This window comes from Agelaius phoeniceus, chromosome 4 (genome assembly GCF_051311805.1).
Source record: "Agelaius phoeniceus isolate bAgePho1 chromosome 4, bAgePho1.hap1, whole genome shotgun sequence".
In the NCBI taxonomy this organism is placed as follows: Eukaryota; Metazoa; Chordata; class Aves; order Passeriformes; family Icteridae; genus Agelaius; species Agelaius phoeniceus.
The window spans coordinates 34,502,939-34,521,882 of NC_135268.1; the positions used below are offsets into that span (position 1 = coordinate 34,502,939).

The window sequence follows — 18,944 nt, forward strand, 5'->3', positions numbered from 1 at the left end:
TTGAAATTATTATTCTACCATGTATCAACAAAAAATGCGGTAACATGTTTCCCACTCCACCTTTCTCATAAATATATTGTCAAGCTACACTGCCAAATTATCTTTGTCCTATATTTAAATCCTTCAGCTTCCAAACAGTTTTTCAACAACAGCAAGATGACGACTTTGGTTTGACATATGGCTTCTAGGAGTTGGGCTGATCCAATCAGTGTTTGTGATTATCATATGTAGTCATCAACAGAGAACTACAGTGGAGCTGTCCATTTGTGTGTTCATGTTTTAAAGGAAGCTAAGTCCAGTAGTATGGAGGGGAAAGCTATCTGTTAATAAAAGATTTGAGAGTCTCTTAAAATGTACCTGCACGTATTACAAGCTAGAAAATGAAAAGCCATCTTTTATCAGTTGCTGCATGGATGCTGGGTGCTAGAATATAGAACCTGTTTACAAAAAGAGAGAAATTGGAGTCCTAAAGAAAATAAGGAGTCTTAGTTATGATGAAATCCTATTTTTCTGCTAGCAGAAGAGGTTCCAGCCATCTGACATTCCTTTATACATTGCAGCAGCAAAAACCCTGGAAAACATCACAGATTGCTGCTAAAGGTAGAAGAAAAGTCTTGTCACATCAGAGCTATTCAAGGTTTAAATTGAACTGCAATGAACACGTTTGGGTTTTTTAATGTTCTCTTGACAACATTCTTCTATAAATATTTTTGTCCTGCATTTGTACAGGAGCAGCATAATAACTGAAACAAGAGCCTGAATGAATACCTTCTACCTTACAAAGGACTAAAAAAGAAGGGTAAATGATGTGTAGTCACTAAAAAAAAATAAATAATATTTAAAAAAAAATTAAAAAAAAAAACAGGTCCAAATGCAGTGCATAGAATACTTGCTAAAAGTTTCAGCTGGTCTGATGCTATTAGTTTTGAATACATTTCAGAATACATCATAAATTTTAAGAGTGCCATTAAGTACCACTATATCTGCTCCCAGTAGTTGCCTCACTTTCTGAAACTTAGTAACTCAAGTACCTGTAGGCTAGTAAGACTGGGTTATATGACCCAGGCAAAAGAACAGACAACACTTGCACATAATTAAATTCAGTAAGAAATCAAAAAACAAGAATAAAGTTATAAGTCAGCTAATATGTTCTAACAGAGACCAGGTCTTCACAGACAAACCTGATAATTTTTTTAATGTAAATAGGAGTTTGGTGATGTAAAAAATTCATATAGTTGTGACCCATAATTTTGCTAAACATCTGATTTGTTAAGAGAGAATATTCTGATTAAATGGGTTATTTAATAATGGTAAAATATATGTTAATAGAATTAAAAACTGCCAAAATAATTAATCTGAAAATGTAGTTAAATCATTAGTAAAAGGTGAAGGAGAAAGTTCTGGAGTATATCCAGAGCAACAGGTAGTGAATCATGTCTTAACCACTTTCATCAATGACCTGCAAAATACAAAATCATTTCCTAAGAAGTCTTTGAATTACCTGTAATGATAAACAACAGCTTTAAAAAACTGTTTGAATGACTTTGTCAAGTTCATCTGTAAAATAAATTGATTTTTTTATCCAAATTGAAATGGAGATGTCTTGGAAAACAAAGAACAGACTATGCCTAACTGAGACAGGTGAGAAGGAATAGGATTTGGAAAGTGAGGTCTGACAGCATATAGGAGATAAACATGTGAACAAACTTCCACTGCTGGTATTAGTTGAAAATAGTGACAAAGGATTGATGAGGAAGAAAAAATTACCAAACTTATATTTTGCTTTCCAGAATATTAAAAATAACAAATAATAAATTTTCTTGTGCAAAGAGAAGTATTCCTTTTTTTAAAAAAAACAAACTGTACTAAAATAATTAGAATTCTCAAGACAAGAGGACTGAGTGCTATGGTAACTATCTTATTATGAGAAACTTATATATTGTGTGTGTGAGAATTTGCAATCAATATTAATATATTCATAGGACAAGAATTCTTAAGAGGTCAATTTATTGGAGGGGAAAAAAGAGAGGGACTCAAAGGAGGCAACTGAAGGAAAAAGTGACTTCAAAATGGAAACTAAGCATTATTCTGTATTAGTGAAATTGATTAATAAATAAAGCAAAATATCAAGAGAAATGAGAGATTTTTTTTGTCTCTCCACATGTCTGACTCAGGTAAATGCATCTCTGTAAGGACACACTTCAGGCAAACAAAGCATTTGCTCTGTATTCAGGCAGAACAGAATGCAATTTAATGTCTTGTGAAATGTAGAAGATAGAATAGAGTTAGATAAAATGGTTCCATCATGCTTAAATCTATGAATCCATGCAATACCAGTTCTGAAAAATAAAAATACGTTGGAATGAAAATAAAATCAGATTTTGAACTGCTATTTGTATTTACAAATGTGATTACACCAAAGAGTCCCTCCAACACAGCTGAGCTGTCTCAGGTATTATTAGAGGATCATGACAGTAGGGGAGACTCTTGTGTCTTCAATGAGATTTAGACCAGGTCATTAATCCCCAGAATGTTTTTACCAGTCACCACAGGGGTCATTCAGCTATCAACCAGACCAGCTATCTCATTCTCAATGGCTGTAACTGCAGGCTTGAGGGAAAATGGAATTCACAGCAAAAAGAGAATTTGCAGTCTCCAGAGAATCAAAACAGCACAGTTCTCACATTCAGAAGTATTTTAGATGCTACTGCTATTATCAACATCAGAGGAATTAAACAGGATCTGATAACAGAGAGCAGTAGAAATTTATCACCAGTACTTTTAAGAGACGAGGTATATAGGTTATATAGGTAATATAACCTAAAACTTTCCATTATAGCTTCACAAATCTAGCAAAAAGAATCCATCTACTGTTGTTAAATATATAAATGAAATTTCAGCTACAGAATGAGTTAATCGGTAAAAGGCATGGCTAAAGTTAAAGTATTTAAAAATAATTTGATTTCTCTCACCAAAGACAATGTTAAAATGAAAGCATGTTTTCAGAAGTCTTATTTTTAGGGCACATTGAAAAAGGCTGATGTGCTAAGAGGAGGCCAAACTATCCTTGAGACTATCATCCAATATTTAAAATTTTACCTATGCGAGACAGAGCAATGCTTCCCTGTTCAGTGCTGGCCTTTACTCAACAGATCTGAATGACAAAGCATTTTCAGAGTATTTTCCATTCACTTCCATCTAGATTATGATCCTGATTATGAACCATTATCATCAAAGTTTATTGACTTTTCTTGGTAAGTGGACTTCAAATTTCTGAAACTGGAAACTTCAAAATGAACAAGTTCCTAGCACCCTTAATTCATACTTCACATTGTGTAACTTTATTTTTTCGACCAGGATCACATTTCCCACAGTTCAGTATAGCTTTGCCTTCATTTCTTTTCTCTTTATAATACAGACATATGCATTACATGCATCTGTAACAATCCTATGAATTATGAAAACCTAGCAATCTGAGAGCACTTTTAGACAGACAAGTGAGGTAAATGTTTGCTTATTATTTAACAATCTACTTTTCCATAATGACACTGATTTTTATTTAGTCCAAGGTAGCAGAAAATATAGTATTATCTCTTAGGAGCTGTTTAAATTACCAATTTACAAAGAAATCAACTATCCGTGCCCTTTCTGTCACAGATTGTGTTTTTTTCTCAAAGCACTGAACTCAATTTTTAACCCATTTGGGATGCATTGAAAGCAATATTCCACACAAAAATAATAAAAATTTAGGTTTTTTTTGAAGTAACATTAAACACCCAAAGTTTTCCCATGCACCCAAACAATGGGTCAGATAAGTACAAAAGTGAACATTTACTTTGACTATTACACTTCCTAGGAAATAAAATATATGCACTGGTAATGGAATAATGTTCTGCATTTCTTAAGTGGCTTTTGAAATTATTGTCATGCTCAAGGCAGTGGAATTGTACTTTGTATTTTAGAACTCAACTGTAAAGTTCTCACTAAACTCTCAATAGAAAATCGATCCAATGTTCAGAAATGCTTTTATTTTGCTTTGATTTTTATCTTATATGACATCACAAAGGAGAAAAGCCCAGACTAACTGACAAGCTAGTGAGAAACTGATCTTATTTTATTCAAAGCAGTATCCTAAGATTTCCAAAAGGGAACCCTCTAATAAGGAACTCCAAAAAAAATTTAAAATGTTTATTCTCTTAAAGGAGGATAAAAGCAAAATAATTTATAAAACTGTCATAAATGACAGAAATAGTTTATATCAGATCATAGAGAATCACATTTACATTCACCAGAGATTATCTTTAGAATATAACTTGTGACCTAATAGACTTGAAATAGAAGTAGCTCTAGCATTGTGCTTAATATGTGTGGGTGGGGTAAAAAAAAGCCCACAATCCTATCCAAGTAGTTTTACCTAGGTGATTTTTTTCCTTAATAATCTCTAATTTAATGTATGAAGAAGAGTTTTGGAGGAAATATCCAAACAAGCAGAAAAGAGTTAATAATGAGGCCCTTCCACTTCTAAAAGCAGCTCTCCAATGCTAGCAACTCCTCCCTGCAAAGAATTTTTTTTTTAAAAACAGCCACAGCTTTTTAAACTGCATCTATAAAAATGTGTACCTGTTGTAATTTGTTCATGTAGTTGTGACAATGATTTTGAGAGTCAGGGCTTTTTTATTAGTACGTACCTTATTCTTCTTGCATGTACCAAAATGGGATTCTGAACAAATTGGAGTTTAACATGTAAATATCTGCTACACCTAAGTTTGAAAGCTATAATTATACATATTTGGATTTTATGAGTATTTACACATGAATCAATTCTTGGGAAACCATTTTCAAACACCAAGGAACATAATGGTAAAATGCTTCCCTTCAATATACAACACAGAACTTGCAGAGTAAATCATTTTTATAGGAAGGAAAATGACTATATCTTTTGGATGAATTGTCTTAGAAATAGTTTGTTTTATATTCTGTCTTCCTTCATTTACATCTTTCATGACACCAATGGTCATTCTCACAACTTACTGCTCGTAGATATTAAAGCATTTGTTACAAGCTGTGTTCACTGTATGGCATGTGATTTTACAAATCCCGCTAAGGTAGCAGATCTAAAATTATTACATCATATTACAAGTCCTGTAAAAAGTGTTCTGCATTGTTGTGCAATATCCATACATATTCACAGCAGATCAGATCTGCAGAACTGGACTGACTTAACTAAACTTAAACTAAACTTAAACTAAACTTAAACTGACTAACTTAACTGAAACACTTGCAAACTGGCTAGTTTGCTACAAATAATTTGTTGTTAAGGCCTAACAAGTTTTAACCTAACATTTATATAACAACCTAACATATATATAACTAACTAGAGTTCCTCAGGGTCTTGAAATCTGGCAACATTCACAATATTTTTCACACAATGCAATAGGCAAATGGAAGTGGCCAAGCTACTTAACATTACCAGACTACCAGGAAGTGTGCATGATCAAACAACTCATTTATCCTCAGGTGTCTCCCCAGAAATGTCTGAGCAGTAATTTTCATGACACTTAAAAAAATCCGTGTTAAGGCATTTGAAAAATTACAGTTATAATTAGTCTTACTTAAAGCAGCTAAGTAAAGATATCAACATTTTAGATGATAAAATTTTCCTACACGGAAGATTTCCTCTGAAATATTTGAAGCATAGCAAACCTATATGTAACTGAACTCAATGTCCTGTGGCTTGTAAGTGTCAGGCAGACTTGCAGTGCTACTAATTCTGCCACTGGTACCCTGCTGAGTACTTGACACTGCTGAATATGCTTTTAAATGAACAGGAATGTCTTAAGTTAATGCAATCACACTCACTAGTAAGATAACTATTATTTTACTGGATGTATTTCTAATAAGTATGTAGTATTCATTAAAATAAGAGATTCAAAAGAAAAAAAAAACAAACAGACAAAACCAACCAATCAAACCAAACAAAAATGGGTGAAATATAAACTCAGGAATGGATTTTTCTAAGCAAAGTGAGGTAAGAGGAAAAAAATACTGTTAGACAAAAAAATACTGTTAGACAAATAATAGGAAAACAGGGTTTATAAATTCCACTATCATTTAACAGAGGATAAAGAATACTGCTTGTTAGTAGTGATATTGATTTCTTTGGCAAATTCAACTCCCAAAATAGAAGTGAATATGTTCACTATTCCTCCATATTCCAGGCACAAGGCAGCATGGGTAGGCTGGAACTGCTCTGGACCTGCTGGGCACTTCAGCAGGTGAGATCAAGCCATATGATTACTGTCACACCATGAAGCTGATTTTGACTCTCGGTGTGTGTCAAGAACAGACAGGAAGGAAAGGTCTTCCTCCCTCACCCCATCAACTACTGGGAAACACACTAATAGTTTCCATATACAGACATCCCTTTTCTTTTTCTCTTCACATTCCCGTTGTATGCAACACATCTCTCACAAGGAAACTACCAAAAATTTACCAGCAATGTAAAAAATATGTTGCTTCACACAATGAATCAGAGATTTCATTTTACTTCCAAATGTACTGCAGATTTTGCACTCGGCCTTCAGTGACTCTTGGATGCCATTAATTGAACTTTATTTTTTTAAATCAGCTATCTGCACAAACTTATTTTAATTTATTTAACGTTTCATAGTTTTAATATTGATTAAATGTTTGAGAGTGGGCGACGTGTATTTTTATACTTCTCACAATACTTACGAGTCTTTCGAGCAGAATCTTCCACAAAGAGAGAAGAAATATCCTCATCCACCCCTGCTTCATTCTTTGCAATGCAAGTGTATGCTCCTGTATCTTCATAGCGCACATTGCTGATGTGAACCTCGCTGCCATTTGCTGAAAGGAGAGGAAAAACTTAACATGCAGACACACTAGTGCTTTCAGATTATAAATTCAGAAGGGTTTCTCTGCTTACACTAATTAAACCATTTTCATTCCTGAGTTCATAACTTGGAGGCATGCCAAATTAGTCCAAAGGTATTCAACTGGCTAGTGAATTACATGCACTATTTCATCTCACAGTGCCTCAGTTGGTTTTGTGCTTCCGAGACAAATATCGATCTGAGGTTTTATATATATTTAAATTACTATTTTTTTTTTAAAGTCAGGTAAATATTAGGTTTTTATTATGTTGCATCTGTTTACTAGACACCATCATTTCCTTTACACAAAATAACCCAAGGAATACAACTGGCCAAACATCCAATGTAAATAACAATTTTAATTTGTTGTTCCTAACCAGAGGCACCTAGTTAGTTTTGGTATTGTGTGACTGCAGTGTAACAACAGAAAAACAGGTGCATTGAAATTTTTCCCCTAGATCAATGTAGAAGCTTCTGGAAACCTCAGGAATTTTATGTCAGATTGTGTAGGAATGTCAACAAACAATCCAGGTTTCACAGGCAAAGGTCTTTTAAATAATGTGATGTGAATTATTGTGTGAACAATGATTCATTGAATTTTAAGTATAGTATACTTGTTCAGCTGTAGGAACTATAAAAACCAAGCTTTGTAGATATTCTAAAGTATGGACTAAAAGGGGCATTGTCTTATGGTGTAGCACCCTTCTAGCTTGAACCAAGTGCACAGATAATTTAACTCAGAAAAAAACTCTGGGAAAATGTAATGAGATTTTCAAAATTTTATTTCAAATAATTCCATGCTAGAAAATTGAATTAAATGTATTTTGCTTACAGAGGAATCCTTTGAATTTATTTTTCATAAATATATGGAACAGAGACAAAGGTGAAAAAAAATTTCCTCAAATCCCTACAGGAGAAATTAAGAGAATGTTGCAACAGAAGAGAAGTTCATCACTTTCTACTCATAGTGGAAAGTGTTTTTGCAAGGCAATTGTTCACAAATATCCAAGAGAGTTGCACATGAAAGAACAGGGGACTATGACACCTGCAGGGGAAGTAACACTTCAGAGAAGCATTGCCATATCTGTCCCACTGCTTCTTACAGTGCAGGCTGAGTGCTGTCCTATCTTAACTACACATCCTGGTTTTGTTGATGAGTGAAAGTTTTGAAGGGAACACAAGCAGCAGAAGATTTTTTTTTCTCCTACAGCTATCAAAAATTACCAGAAAGACTGAAGCAGAGATTTTATGCTGAACATGTCCACTGATTTTGCTGAGCCCTGAAGATTAATAGAAATGAACTGGTGCTAAAGGTACGACTTTCCTTGGTTTTTTTTTTAGGTTTTTGGGGTTTGAGAGGTTTGGGTATTTTGGGAGGGGAGGTAGGGCTTGTGTGTGTGTTTGCACTGTCTTTGCACTCCCACACAGGTCTGCTGATATTCTTCAGTAAAGAGCACATCCATTTCAGGTACTTCTCCTCCTGTCCTTTCTACTATCAGGTCCCCAAATGTCACAAGATTCTTATCAGTTCTGACTGGGACTAGGTCTTGCACTGCCTGCTCCACTCAGATACTGCACAATATCAAACAGCTAAGAGCATATTGGCAGCATACTGGTAATCCTGCCAGTAAGTACAATCATTATTCTAACAAAGACAAAGCAGAAAGACATGCCTTGGGAGTAACTGGAAGAAATTGCACCTTTTGAAATGTTTTAGCTTAGACTTCAAGCCTTTGTTACAACTATGGAAGAAGAGCAGTTAGTATGGAAATGATGCATGGACAAAACATTAGCAAGATGTAGAAAACAGTAAGTGCATTCCTTTACCTTGAAGAGTTAGCTGTTTGGATAACTTTGGAGTGATATCAATGCCATTCTTCAGCCAAGCCAGTTGTGGGTTGGGAATTCCTTCAGCGTGGCACCGAAGGCTAGCAGTCACACCTGGCTCCCTCGCCTGGCTCTCTGGATAGACTCGGATAACTGGTGGAACTGAATACAGAAAACAATTATAATTTAGTGGAGAACATTATTTTCATTTTAAGAAAAATAATGATAAGCAATTCAGAAGACCCCTGCAGCTATATATAACTACATACAGATGTGGTATTCATCAGATATTCAGTGACATTCAATGCAGAATTCTGTCTCAGAAAATTTATGAAGCAGACAAAATATTGTGAGAAAAACCTCTTTTCACTGTGGTATCAAAGAAAAAAGCCTCAATTCTTCAATAGTTGGTGGTCGAGTATTAAGATTTTTATTTTTCCTTAGATTTCTTTATAAAATATGACTAATGTACAATTAGCGAGTCATGATATGTTGTAAAGGGATTTTAATTGCCCTGTTTCACAAATCTTAACATTTCATCTCCACCTTTCCCCTCTTTCCAAAACACCTAGTAACAATCCCTTCTACATGCAAAAAACCTGTTCAGGTTTATAATTCTTTATACTTGTTCAGACAGGACCTTCTGTACCCATGATACCACCTTCCTTCTTTACCATATGGACACTTCACTAGCTTATGTTCAACCTGATTTCCCTCTGAAGTCCTTTCCTGCCAAGATGCCTTCCACTAGGTGGTCTTCAGGATATACTGGTGCACCAGGGTTGTTTTTCCCTGGGTGCAGTACTCTTGCATTTCTCTTTGAACTTCCTAAATTCCTGCTGGTTCATTTCTCCATCCTGTCAAACAAATTGCAGCATGACCCTGTAGTCTATCAGCCACTCCTCTCAGTTTGGTGCCATCTAAAAAACTGTTGAAGGTAGAACTCTGCCCCGTTTATTCAGATCATTAATTAAGATTTTAAGACATACATCCTTCTGGACAAAACGTCCAGGCAGCTGGATAAGTGTGTTACATGATGAGTGAACAACCAGCTCACGGGTCAGGAACAGAGTTACAGTGAATGGGGTAACATCTGGCTGGGATCCAGTCATTAGTGGGGCTCCACAGGACTTAATCCTCAGCCCAGTTCTCTTCAAAATCTTCATTAAAGACTTGGACACAGCACAGGACTTGAAGGAATACTAAGTAACTTTGCTGACAACACCAAATTGGGAGAAGCTATTGACTCCCTCAAGGACAGAGAGGTCCTGCAGAGAGACATCAACAAATTAGAGATGGGAAATCACCAACTGTATGAAGTTTAACAAGGGAAAATGCCAGATTCTGTACCTGGGGCACCTACAACCAGGGGCATCCCTGGTTGGTTGTACAAACTGGGGAATGAGGTGCTGGAGAGCAGTGCTGTGGAAAGGGACCTGGGGTCCTGGCTGATGGCAAGTTGAACATGAGTCAGCAACTCATGAGACAACTTGCTTGAGGTTGTTTCCAACAATAAAAAATATTAACTGTAATAAGATTAAGGAAGTGTATTTCCTATTCGCCAAAGTTTTGTTTAATGCAGCTCTACAAGTTTGGAATACTTAGGTTGTCACAAAACACAGCTGGGTAGAGGATGAAGTATCAGTTGATAATGAAAGAAGATAACAAGATCAAAAATTAACTGTGTCTACTTTGGCATGAGATTAAATATTTTCAAATCCTATTCAACTATTTACAAGAGATGTCTCAGCATGCTGTCCCATTAGATCATAGAAATGCCTTACACTTCTGCATTGCAAGAAATGCATAAATCTACCTTATCTCAGATAGGATGCAAAAATCAGTAGGCTTCAGGGGTATTTTAAACCCAGTTAGAGAGAACAGCCTTTTCTACATAACCCCAATATGCAAATTGCAAAAATGTACTATAATAATATGGGAGAAGGTTAAAAATTAGATAATATTGCTTTTAGTTTCTTAGAGCACCAGCTGAGAGGAAGAGCACATAAATATCAGAGATTTAAGGTTTCTATTGATTTTCTGGAAAGGATTTTGCTTTCATGGAAGTGGATCTTAATTCTTCATCTCAAGCCTGACATTCCCACTCCTATTTCCCCTCAATTTCTTCCCTCTTTAATCTCCTCTTGCATAGCATCGTTGTGCTCCATACTGAGACCTTGCCTTCCCCACTGTGTTCTTCAGAATGGGCCCTGCTTGACTGCACATTCACTGGTTTGAATATTTTTGGCACCTCAGCTCCCAGTCTTGCTCTGCCACACTTCCTAAAGTCCAATTTTCATGTCTGCCTGTTCAGCATTTCTTGACACAAGGTCCTTTATGTAGCCTACGTCATGTTGTAGATTTCCCACTGCAGCAAAGCCAAATGCCTTATTCTTCCACCTTGTCTCTGGAAAAGCAAGGACCTTTCACTTCCTTAGAGACTGGACTGCCATCACTGAACACTCTCAAGCATCTCAGCAACAGAAACAACTTTTAGGACCAATAGCAAGGCACTGCAATTAGTTGTGTTCTGACTACATAGGCCAGAATATTTCTAGTCGCTTTCTGTGTCAGTGAAATATTCTAACTGCATAAAAAACTTACAGGTATTTAACTACCTCACCTGGACAGACTTCTATTGAGAACATGTGAAGAGAATTTTTTTAATAGTTCAATTTCAAAGAATTTTCACTGACAGGAAACGGGAGTGTATTAGTTTTATTTGGGCAAAAGGCATGCAATATTTCTGATGCAATATTACTGCTAAAAAAAGTTTTAGAAAATATTATAACTGAAATCTAACTCTTCCTAAACCAACAAATAAAATCTCACCCTGCATGACAAAATATTATTGTTGCTAAATTAACTACTTAAGGGTTGTTAGGAGATATGAAGGGAGGAGAGGACCTGCTCAGGTGAAAACGTGTCTGAGTTTTCTTTTACCTTCCCTTATTTCTATAGTAGATCCTGTTCCCTTTAGCACTGTTTTTCCAGGAACAGAGGTTCTTCCGTGACAGTAGGGTTTATTTTTTGCCATGTCTTTCCTCTATTTGCTGCCAGTTTCCTCTTTCCTCACCAATTCTGTGTCTGACAAGTTCATACAACTAGAAATGGTTTCCAACCCTTGTTTTGCATTATAATTTTTATTTCATATTACCCTGAAGACTATTTGTAATATTCCACTAAGAAAGAACTGTGCCACTGGGGCATGCTCCAGAGAAATGAAATATAAGTGGAGTTGTGGGCTCAGTCTAAGAAGTTAATTTGATGTGACAAATTCAATATAAAGTCTTTGGGGTTTGTTTGAATCAGGTTTTTGTTTGTCTGTTTTGTTTTGTTGGTTTTTGTTTGGGTTTTTGGTGTAACTCACCAGAACAAACAAACAAACAAATAAATAAATATCACCAGAAATAAAATTTTAAGTACATAATTAATGTGACTATTCACAATGACTTTCAAAGAGATATGTTCTAGCATCTTGAGCTAAAAAAACTTACTTTAAAAGGGAGAGATCATGACATATATTAAAAAGGGAGAGGAGACACCGCATGTTTATATTTAGTAAAGTATAACACTCAATTGAGTGAATTCTACATCCCATTTCTTTCAATTCAAAAAAGCAATGTGAGACTGTTGGTTCCAAGTATGGTGGATATGTTACTATTCAATAGCTCTAGCACTTGCTATAAAACCTCTTGAGCATTATTTCAGTTGGGTCTCATGGCGGAGGGAACTGAGAAAATAGTCTATTCCAGCTGTCTTGAATCCAGGAGGATGCATGTGTTTAAAAAAGAAAAAGGGGATAGCTATAGTGAACTAGGTTCTTCTATTGATATACATAAAAAATAACTCTTGCTTAAACTTAGATACTTTGGAAAAACAAAGCTGGTAGACAATTCTTCAGACACTACACATTCCCTGCTTACATCTGGCTGAGGGACTGGGCTCTCCATTCTGTACCTTAAGGTATCAGAACTGCTGATCTTATTTAAGTCTCACTGCCATATTAGAAGAAAAATAAAGATCAAACTGATAGACTCAAATTCATTTAGTCATATAGCCTCAGAGTCATATAATCTCAAAACTGTATACACAGAAAGTTGTAAGTATTATAAATATTAATAATTAAGACTGTGTTATGAAAGAGTTACTGCTTCCTGATCACAACTTTTTATTTTGGTTTTGTTTTTAGTTTATATGAAAAGGCTTAAAATATCAACTTATAGGGTTGCTCACAACATTTACCATATTATTTGTATAAGAGTAGACTGATTATTTCACCATAAAACAAGCCTTTTACAGTGCTCACTAATGTATTTTTAAGACTCCAAAGGAAGCTCATTATTCTTTACTACTGTGCCAGATGATTCAAAACTAAAAATATCTTAGATTTTAATCTTAAAAGTAAATCAGATTTATATCTATAATAATTGCATAGTAGCCTAAAATATATGATTTTTTTTCCTAAAAATATATAGCTATACATAAATGGAAACCATGAAAGAACTTAAAATCTAATTACATTGTTTTCATTGAACCTTCACATTAAATCTTTGTGATCAACGTAGTCTCATTATCCCATTAACCTTTTGACTGACTCTCCAGTTAATACAAGTATCATTATATTAATTAGTCATTATCACAACTACAAGTACTGACCATCATGCCTGTGCTTAAGAAGCTTATTCCTTAGAAGTACAAATCTAAACTGTGGAAGAGCTGTTCATTTGACCTTTAATCTCAGTGGATTTAACTCAATTTATCCACAACACGCACAGCAAATAATCCTATTGTTCAAAAGGTCTCCTTTTCCTGTTTCTTGCTCCCCAAAATATCAACATCCAAAATCATTTAGGAAGGTACCACTCCAGTGCCAGCTTTTGCAATAGGAGCTATCTGAGGTTTACAGTGGTTTCCAGACGAAAAACCAATTTCCTGTCAGACACATTATCACTAGAAAAACCTACATTTGTCCTCCTTCACCTCTCTCAAATTATGTTTCTTGAATTTGTAGTCTTGCAGGAAACCTTCTTCAACTTGAGCCAAGTTTTGCCTCATTATGAGCTGATCTGAGACAAACATGAATTCAAGAGTATTTTAACTCTTGCTATGCACCTCTGGGGGATTATTTACACATTGGGATTGGTCAGGAATGTATTGATAAGAATATAATTTTGTGAATAATTTAGGGTAAACCAAACCCCATAAAACAGGGGAGAATATTGGTCAAGAACCCACTAACGTGTTCATCTTGCCAAGAACTCTGCTATGCCTTCAGGAATTAAAATATTAATAAATTGCACATCAGTTTTCTCACTAGTTTAGCCAGTAGTTGCTGCCTGGCTTTTTAAATGACAGAAAATAATTCCAGAAGAAAAATTTGGAGGAAAATATGTTGATGCCATGTTCCCATTAGATCAGGGACAACGCTTTATGTACAATATGTTGTGGTTCGGGAGGGGAAGAAACTAGGGGAAAAAAAGTTGAAATATATGGATAGAGAAATATTACAAGCCAGCTTCCTGGGCAAACATACCAGCAAAGACAAAATGTTTATAAAACTGCAAACAAGCACTAAGTGTCAAATGAATTTAAAATGTGAAGATACTAAGAACAGAAAAGGGGGGGAAAGGCCATTAAAAGAAGAGAAATCAAAGTAAAAGCCAAAATTAATCTTGGGAGCTGTATTTCATACAGATATACATGAAAGATAAGAATAAAAGAAAATATTTCATCATTCTTGGATGTTAAAAAAAGTCAGCCAAATAAGGGCTTATGCAACTGATTAATAGCTAACAAACGAAAGAACGATGATAACAGCAGTGGCCAGGAAACTAGGGCTAGAGTATGCCCCAGGAGAGAAACACAGCCTCTTAATGCAAAGTAAATTTGGAGAAGATTGAGGTCAAACATGATTCTGGATAGGATTAAACAACAACATGGAATGACAAACACTGGTAATTTACAGCAGAAAGGGAGTCTTAAGAGTCAAAGATAAATATGAATTGAAATAACATGAAAACACTCTAAGGGAAAAAAAGAAAAAAAGACATTAAACCTCAGAGATGATAAAGCAGACCCTTCATCAGCGGAAAAGAATTCCTTAAAATACTTTAGGAAATAAATTACATATAAGAAAAAAGAGAGGGTACATCAGCTTGAGAGAAGGTAAAGGCCTGTCTTCAGGGCACCAGTATCAAAGCAGTTAAGTTTTGTCCAAGTACAGAATTCAATGAAGTGTTACCTGGAACTTGAACAGATGTAGGAAAATGTAAAGATCAAGTTTTCAAGTCCAGGTGCCTCAAGCTAATCTACTAAAATCATGGGTAGATTTCAATAACATAAAAGTGAATTTAGAAGCCTACATCAATTACAAAACCTTCAGAGAAGTGCATTCTATTAATCTTACATTCAACAAAACATTCTTAACACAAGAAACTTACACATTTATTTTTCTCAGCATGTTCCCCAGGTTACTAAATTAATACTAAAACCTACTTCATCTGTGTGTATATGTATACATAAACCACTTACTGTTCTGCACAACATCACAGGTGCAAAGCAAGTCCTCTGGACTGTCTTTACAACTTTTAATAGTTATTATACTATGGAAGTAATAAGTTTAAATTATTGTGTTTCATTATTTTTAAGGTGATTTGAAGGAGATAAATGAAGAAAAAATTATATATCTTTTTCTATTAAGAGGTAACACAATACAAAAATATGTAGGAAAGAAACAACTGATCTGCTTAACAAAATTCAGGTTTCTTATGACTTGATAATTAGAACATTTTTCCTTACCAGTCACTTGGAGAATATGAGTTTGATAGAGCTTATCATACCCATCAGCATAGCAGGTGTAATTTCCCATATGAGTTGTGGTAACCTTAGTGATGTACAGGGACCCATCATCTCCAAAATCCTACCAGGAAAGATTAAAAACAAGGTTGTCATAATTAAACCCACATCTCTACAGTAATTACGCTCATCATCTCAGCAACAAAGCTGTGATGCAAATATCAGACATCACACATCACAAATATTAAACCAGCATATCTGACAGTAATCTGAAATTCAAATATTATACTTGTGAATGGTGGAGTTGTTTAATCTTGCTACATATATTGTGACTGTAAAAGAAAATACAACTTTTATTTTAACAACTAGATAAACTGGGCAGAAGCAATATGTTTACTTAGCTATGACAGTTATTTGCAGAAGAAAAGCTGTTGAGAATTGCATCCGACCAGTGAGAAAAACTAAATCTATGCAAAAATTAACAAGTTAAATGACATCCTGTGGAATTGTTGCCATCCTTTGTAATAAGCAGATATGACCAAAAAAAATTCTCATTTTTCTTCAATTCTTCTCATTAGATTCACTGATACATTACAGAAGCACTACAGCTGTAAACTGATTTCAGGGATCTGGGATTCCTGAAAGGAAATGTTTGTGGTCAAGACCGAGGCAAAAGAGGCTTTTAGTACATTATCGTCTTCTACTTCTTTTGGCTCTGGGTCCCATGCTTGCTCACCAAAAGGTCCATATTTTCCCCTTTCTTTTGCTGCTGATATAGTCCTGAAACTCTGTAGACCTTCAAATATCTGGACCAGATCCAATTCTGGGATGGCTTCATCTTTTCTTATCTGCACATTCAAATAGAGTCTCCAGGTTCTTCCTTGGTCACCTGTCATTCTTTACACCTTTTTATTTGAGTTATGTCAAGAGCTCCTTGTTCATTAATACAGACTTCTTGCTGCTTTTGATTTACTGTTCCTTGTGAAAGCTTGTTCTTGAACATAGAGGAGGTCATCCTTGAAAATCAACCATCTCTCTTAGACCCCTTTTATTTTCAGCATGATCTCCTATGGAATTCTTCCAAGCACATCCTTGAACAGGCTGAAGTCTCCTTTCCTGAAGTCCTTTGTTGTATCACTTTTTGCCCTGCTGTCTCCTCTTAGGCTCCTTGACTCAGCCATCTCATGGTCACTGTAGCCAAGGTTGTCCTCACCTTCATATCCCCAACAAGTTCTTCCTTATTTTTTCCTTCACAAACTTTATAACCTTCTCTATAAAGTCCTCAAATCCATGAAGACTTTATCAAAAGCTTGCAAAACCAAAAACTTAAGCTACAATATCTCAGTCACTGTAAATTGCACAGTAAAAGAACTTTGATAGAAAATATTACTATGTGCTGCCTTATTCCTACATTCTGTCCTTTGGATCTTAAAAATGAGAAATACTGGGCTACATTAACCTCTGGTGCATTATGACTATTCTTGCATTCTTCCATGATCTCACCTACAACTTTTCCAACTTATTGGGATTTATTTTTTGAGTTCTCACTTTCCAGTTTTTATTTTTACTCAGAGAACACAAGAGAACTGAAATCTCTACCAAATTCCTTTTAATTTCTCAGTTTTGTTTCTTTAAGTACACTCAAGATATTATTCAAAAAACATGTATCTCTCTGTATTTCTTCATCCAAAGATGTGTGGGCAGCTAAATTTCACATTTCACAACTCTGTGCTTCCAATGGTTCTGCTAGTTGTTCCATGGGAGAACAAAACAACACGCCTAAAAAATAAACCCACCTGGTAATCAATAACTTGACTTCCTCAAGATAACTAAAGGTTTCTGTATTAGCATTGGTTATACAGAAAATATTTCTACCAAATCTTCAATAACCATTACATGTTGCCACTGCAAAGATCAAAAAAGGCACCCTCTTTAAGACTTCATTTTTAACTGATGATGCAAACCAGCGCAATTCCCCTTCAGAATAACCCACCCAACTAACTTCAAAAAACTTCCTTATTGGATATTTTGATCTTTGTCTCTTTCTAAAATATATGAAGCAGAAGACCAATTTACTTTTTCCCCCTTACTAGCTGAACACACGTCTTCAAAGCGTTCTTCTTCAACAGCATTATTAGTGGAAGATGAAAGGACAGCTATTCAAAAGAGCCACAGTACAGGTACTTACATTTTATCTGGAAAATGGGTTTTGTTGTTACCATTTGGAATTTTTTGCCTAATCTCTGCCAAAGATATTTGTGAGTAAAATAGGGCAGAGGATGGAGTGTAGAAAAATTCAGCTGCTAAAATGCAGTCTGGAGCCTAGTTTAATTTAACATTCCTTATGCTAAATTACTAGATATTGCTTTGAAGCATACCTACCTGTTTCAGCTCTTTAACTGATTCACTGTGGCATATGATATCTTCAGGTACCATTCCTAAGTTTTCTAAGTAAATGTGTGCCTGTGCATGGTTTCTCCCTTCTTTTTCATAGAAACCATGGATGAAACACTCCTGTGGTTATTTTATATTAGTATTTCAACAGAATTCACACATGATGACTCTCAGAGAGTTAGAAATTTATGGACAGTATGCTTTGTTGTTAGTGGTGAGCTTTGTCTGGTTGTTTGGTTAGTTTTTCTTTACAACTACAAAATAAATGTCCTCAGCTTATTGTGATACTGAGTTCAATGTTTGTTTTGTTAATTAAAGCAAACCACTCAATACAAAGTGAACTTAATGTTGTAAGCAGCATTTGAAAAGGGATGGTGAAGTACAAACAGAGCTACTTGACACTGCATGTTGACAAGTATTTAGTGTTTTATTGACTAACTCACAAGTTGAGTAATTTAAAAAAACCCTGTATCTATACTGACAGACAAACATCTTTGAAAGAGACCCTTCAAAAAGCAACAGCAACAAATACATAAAAGTGGGGGTTTTTTTACATTTTGGAAAATATATTTGATGACAGTAAAAAAAAAAGAAGTTACTACAAGCTCAGTTTTTGTTCTCCTCCTGTTCACATAGAAATGGCAAGGTACTTCTAAAACTACATTGAGAAACTCTAATTATTTTTGTCATACATGAAAAGATAGAATTGAACAATTATATTAACAATGATTCAGCTGCTGCAATTCTGTTCTCCTGAAGAACTTGTCAATTCACAAATCATGATATATGTTACAAATAATGAACAAAATAATAAAGAAAGACTTCAATTTGATAGTGAATCTTTGCTTTTCTCTCTTACTGTTTATAAAACAGAAACTAAAGGTGATTTTTTGTTTTGAGTCAGCAATTATATCCTTGGGGTTTATAACCCTCTTTCATAAGCTAACACTTTGCATATGAGAGAATTTATGACCATTTTCCAGCATTTCTTCATTAACAGCTCTAGGAAGACTCTTCATTGCTTTCTCC

The 18,944-nt window shown here is 35.0% G+C and overlaps 1 protein-coding gene across 4 annotated transcripts in view; it reads right to left on the reverse strand.

Annotated features, from left to right (window-relative positions):
* The window catches only part of FSTL5 (follistatin like 5), a 270,900-nt gene that overhangs the window by 50,225 nt on the left and 201,731 nt on the right, over window positions 1-18,944 (reverse strand). For all 4 annotated transcript variants that reach the window (XM_077177257.1, XM_054632789.2, XM_054632788.2 and 1 more), the window contains exons 8-10: window positions 15,525-15,645; window positions 8,724-8,885; window positions 6,736-6,870 (exon numbers count right to left, since the gene is read on the reverse strand). In XM_077177257.1, coding sequence (XP_077033372.1) covers window positions 6,736-6,870; window positions 8,724-8,885; window positions 15,525-15,645 — 418 coding nt within the window. The remainder of the gene's footprint in view (window positions 1-6,735; window positions 6,871-8,723; window positions 8,886-15,524; window positions 15,646-18,944) is intronic.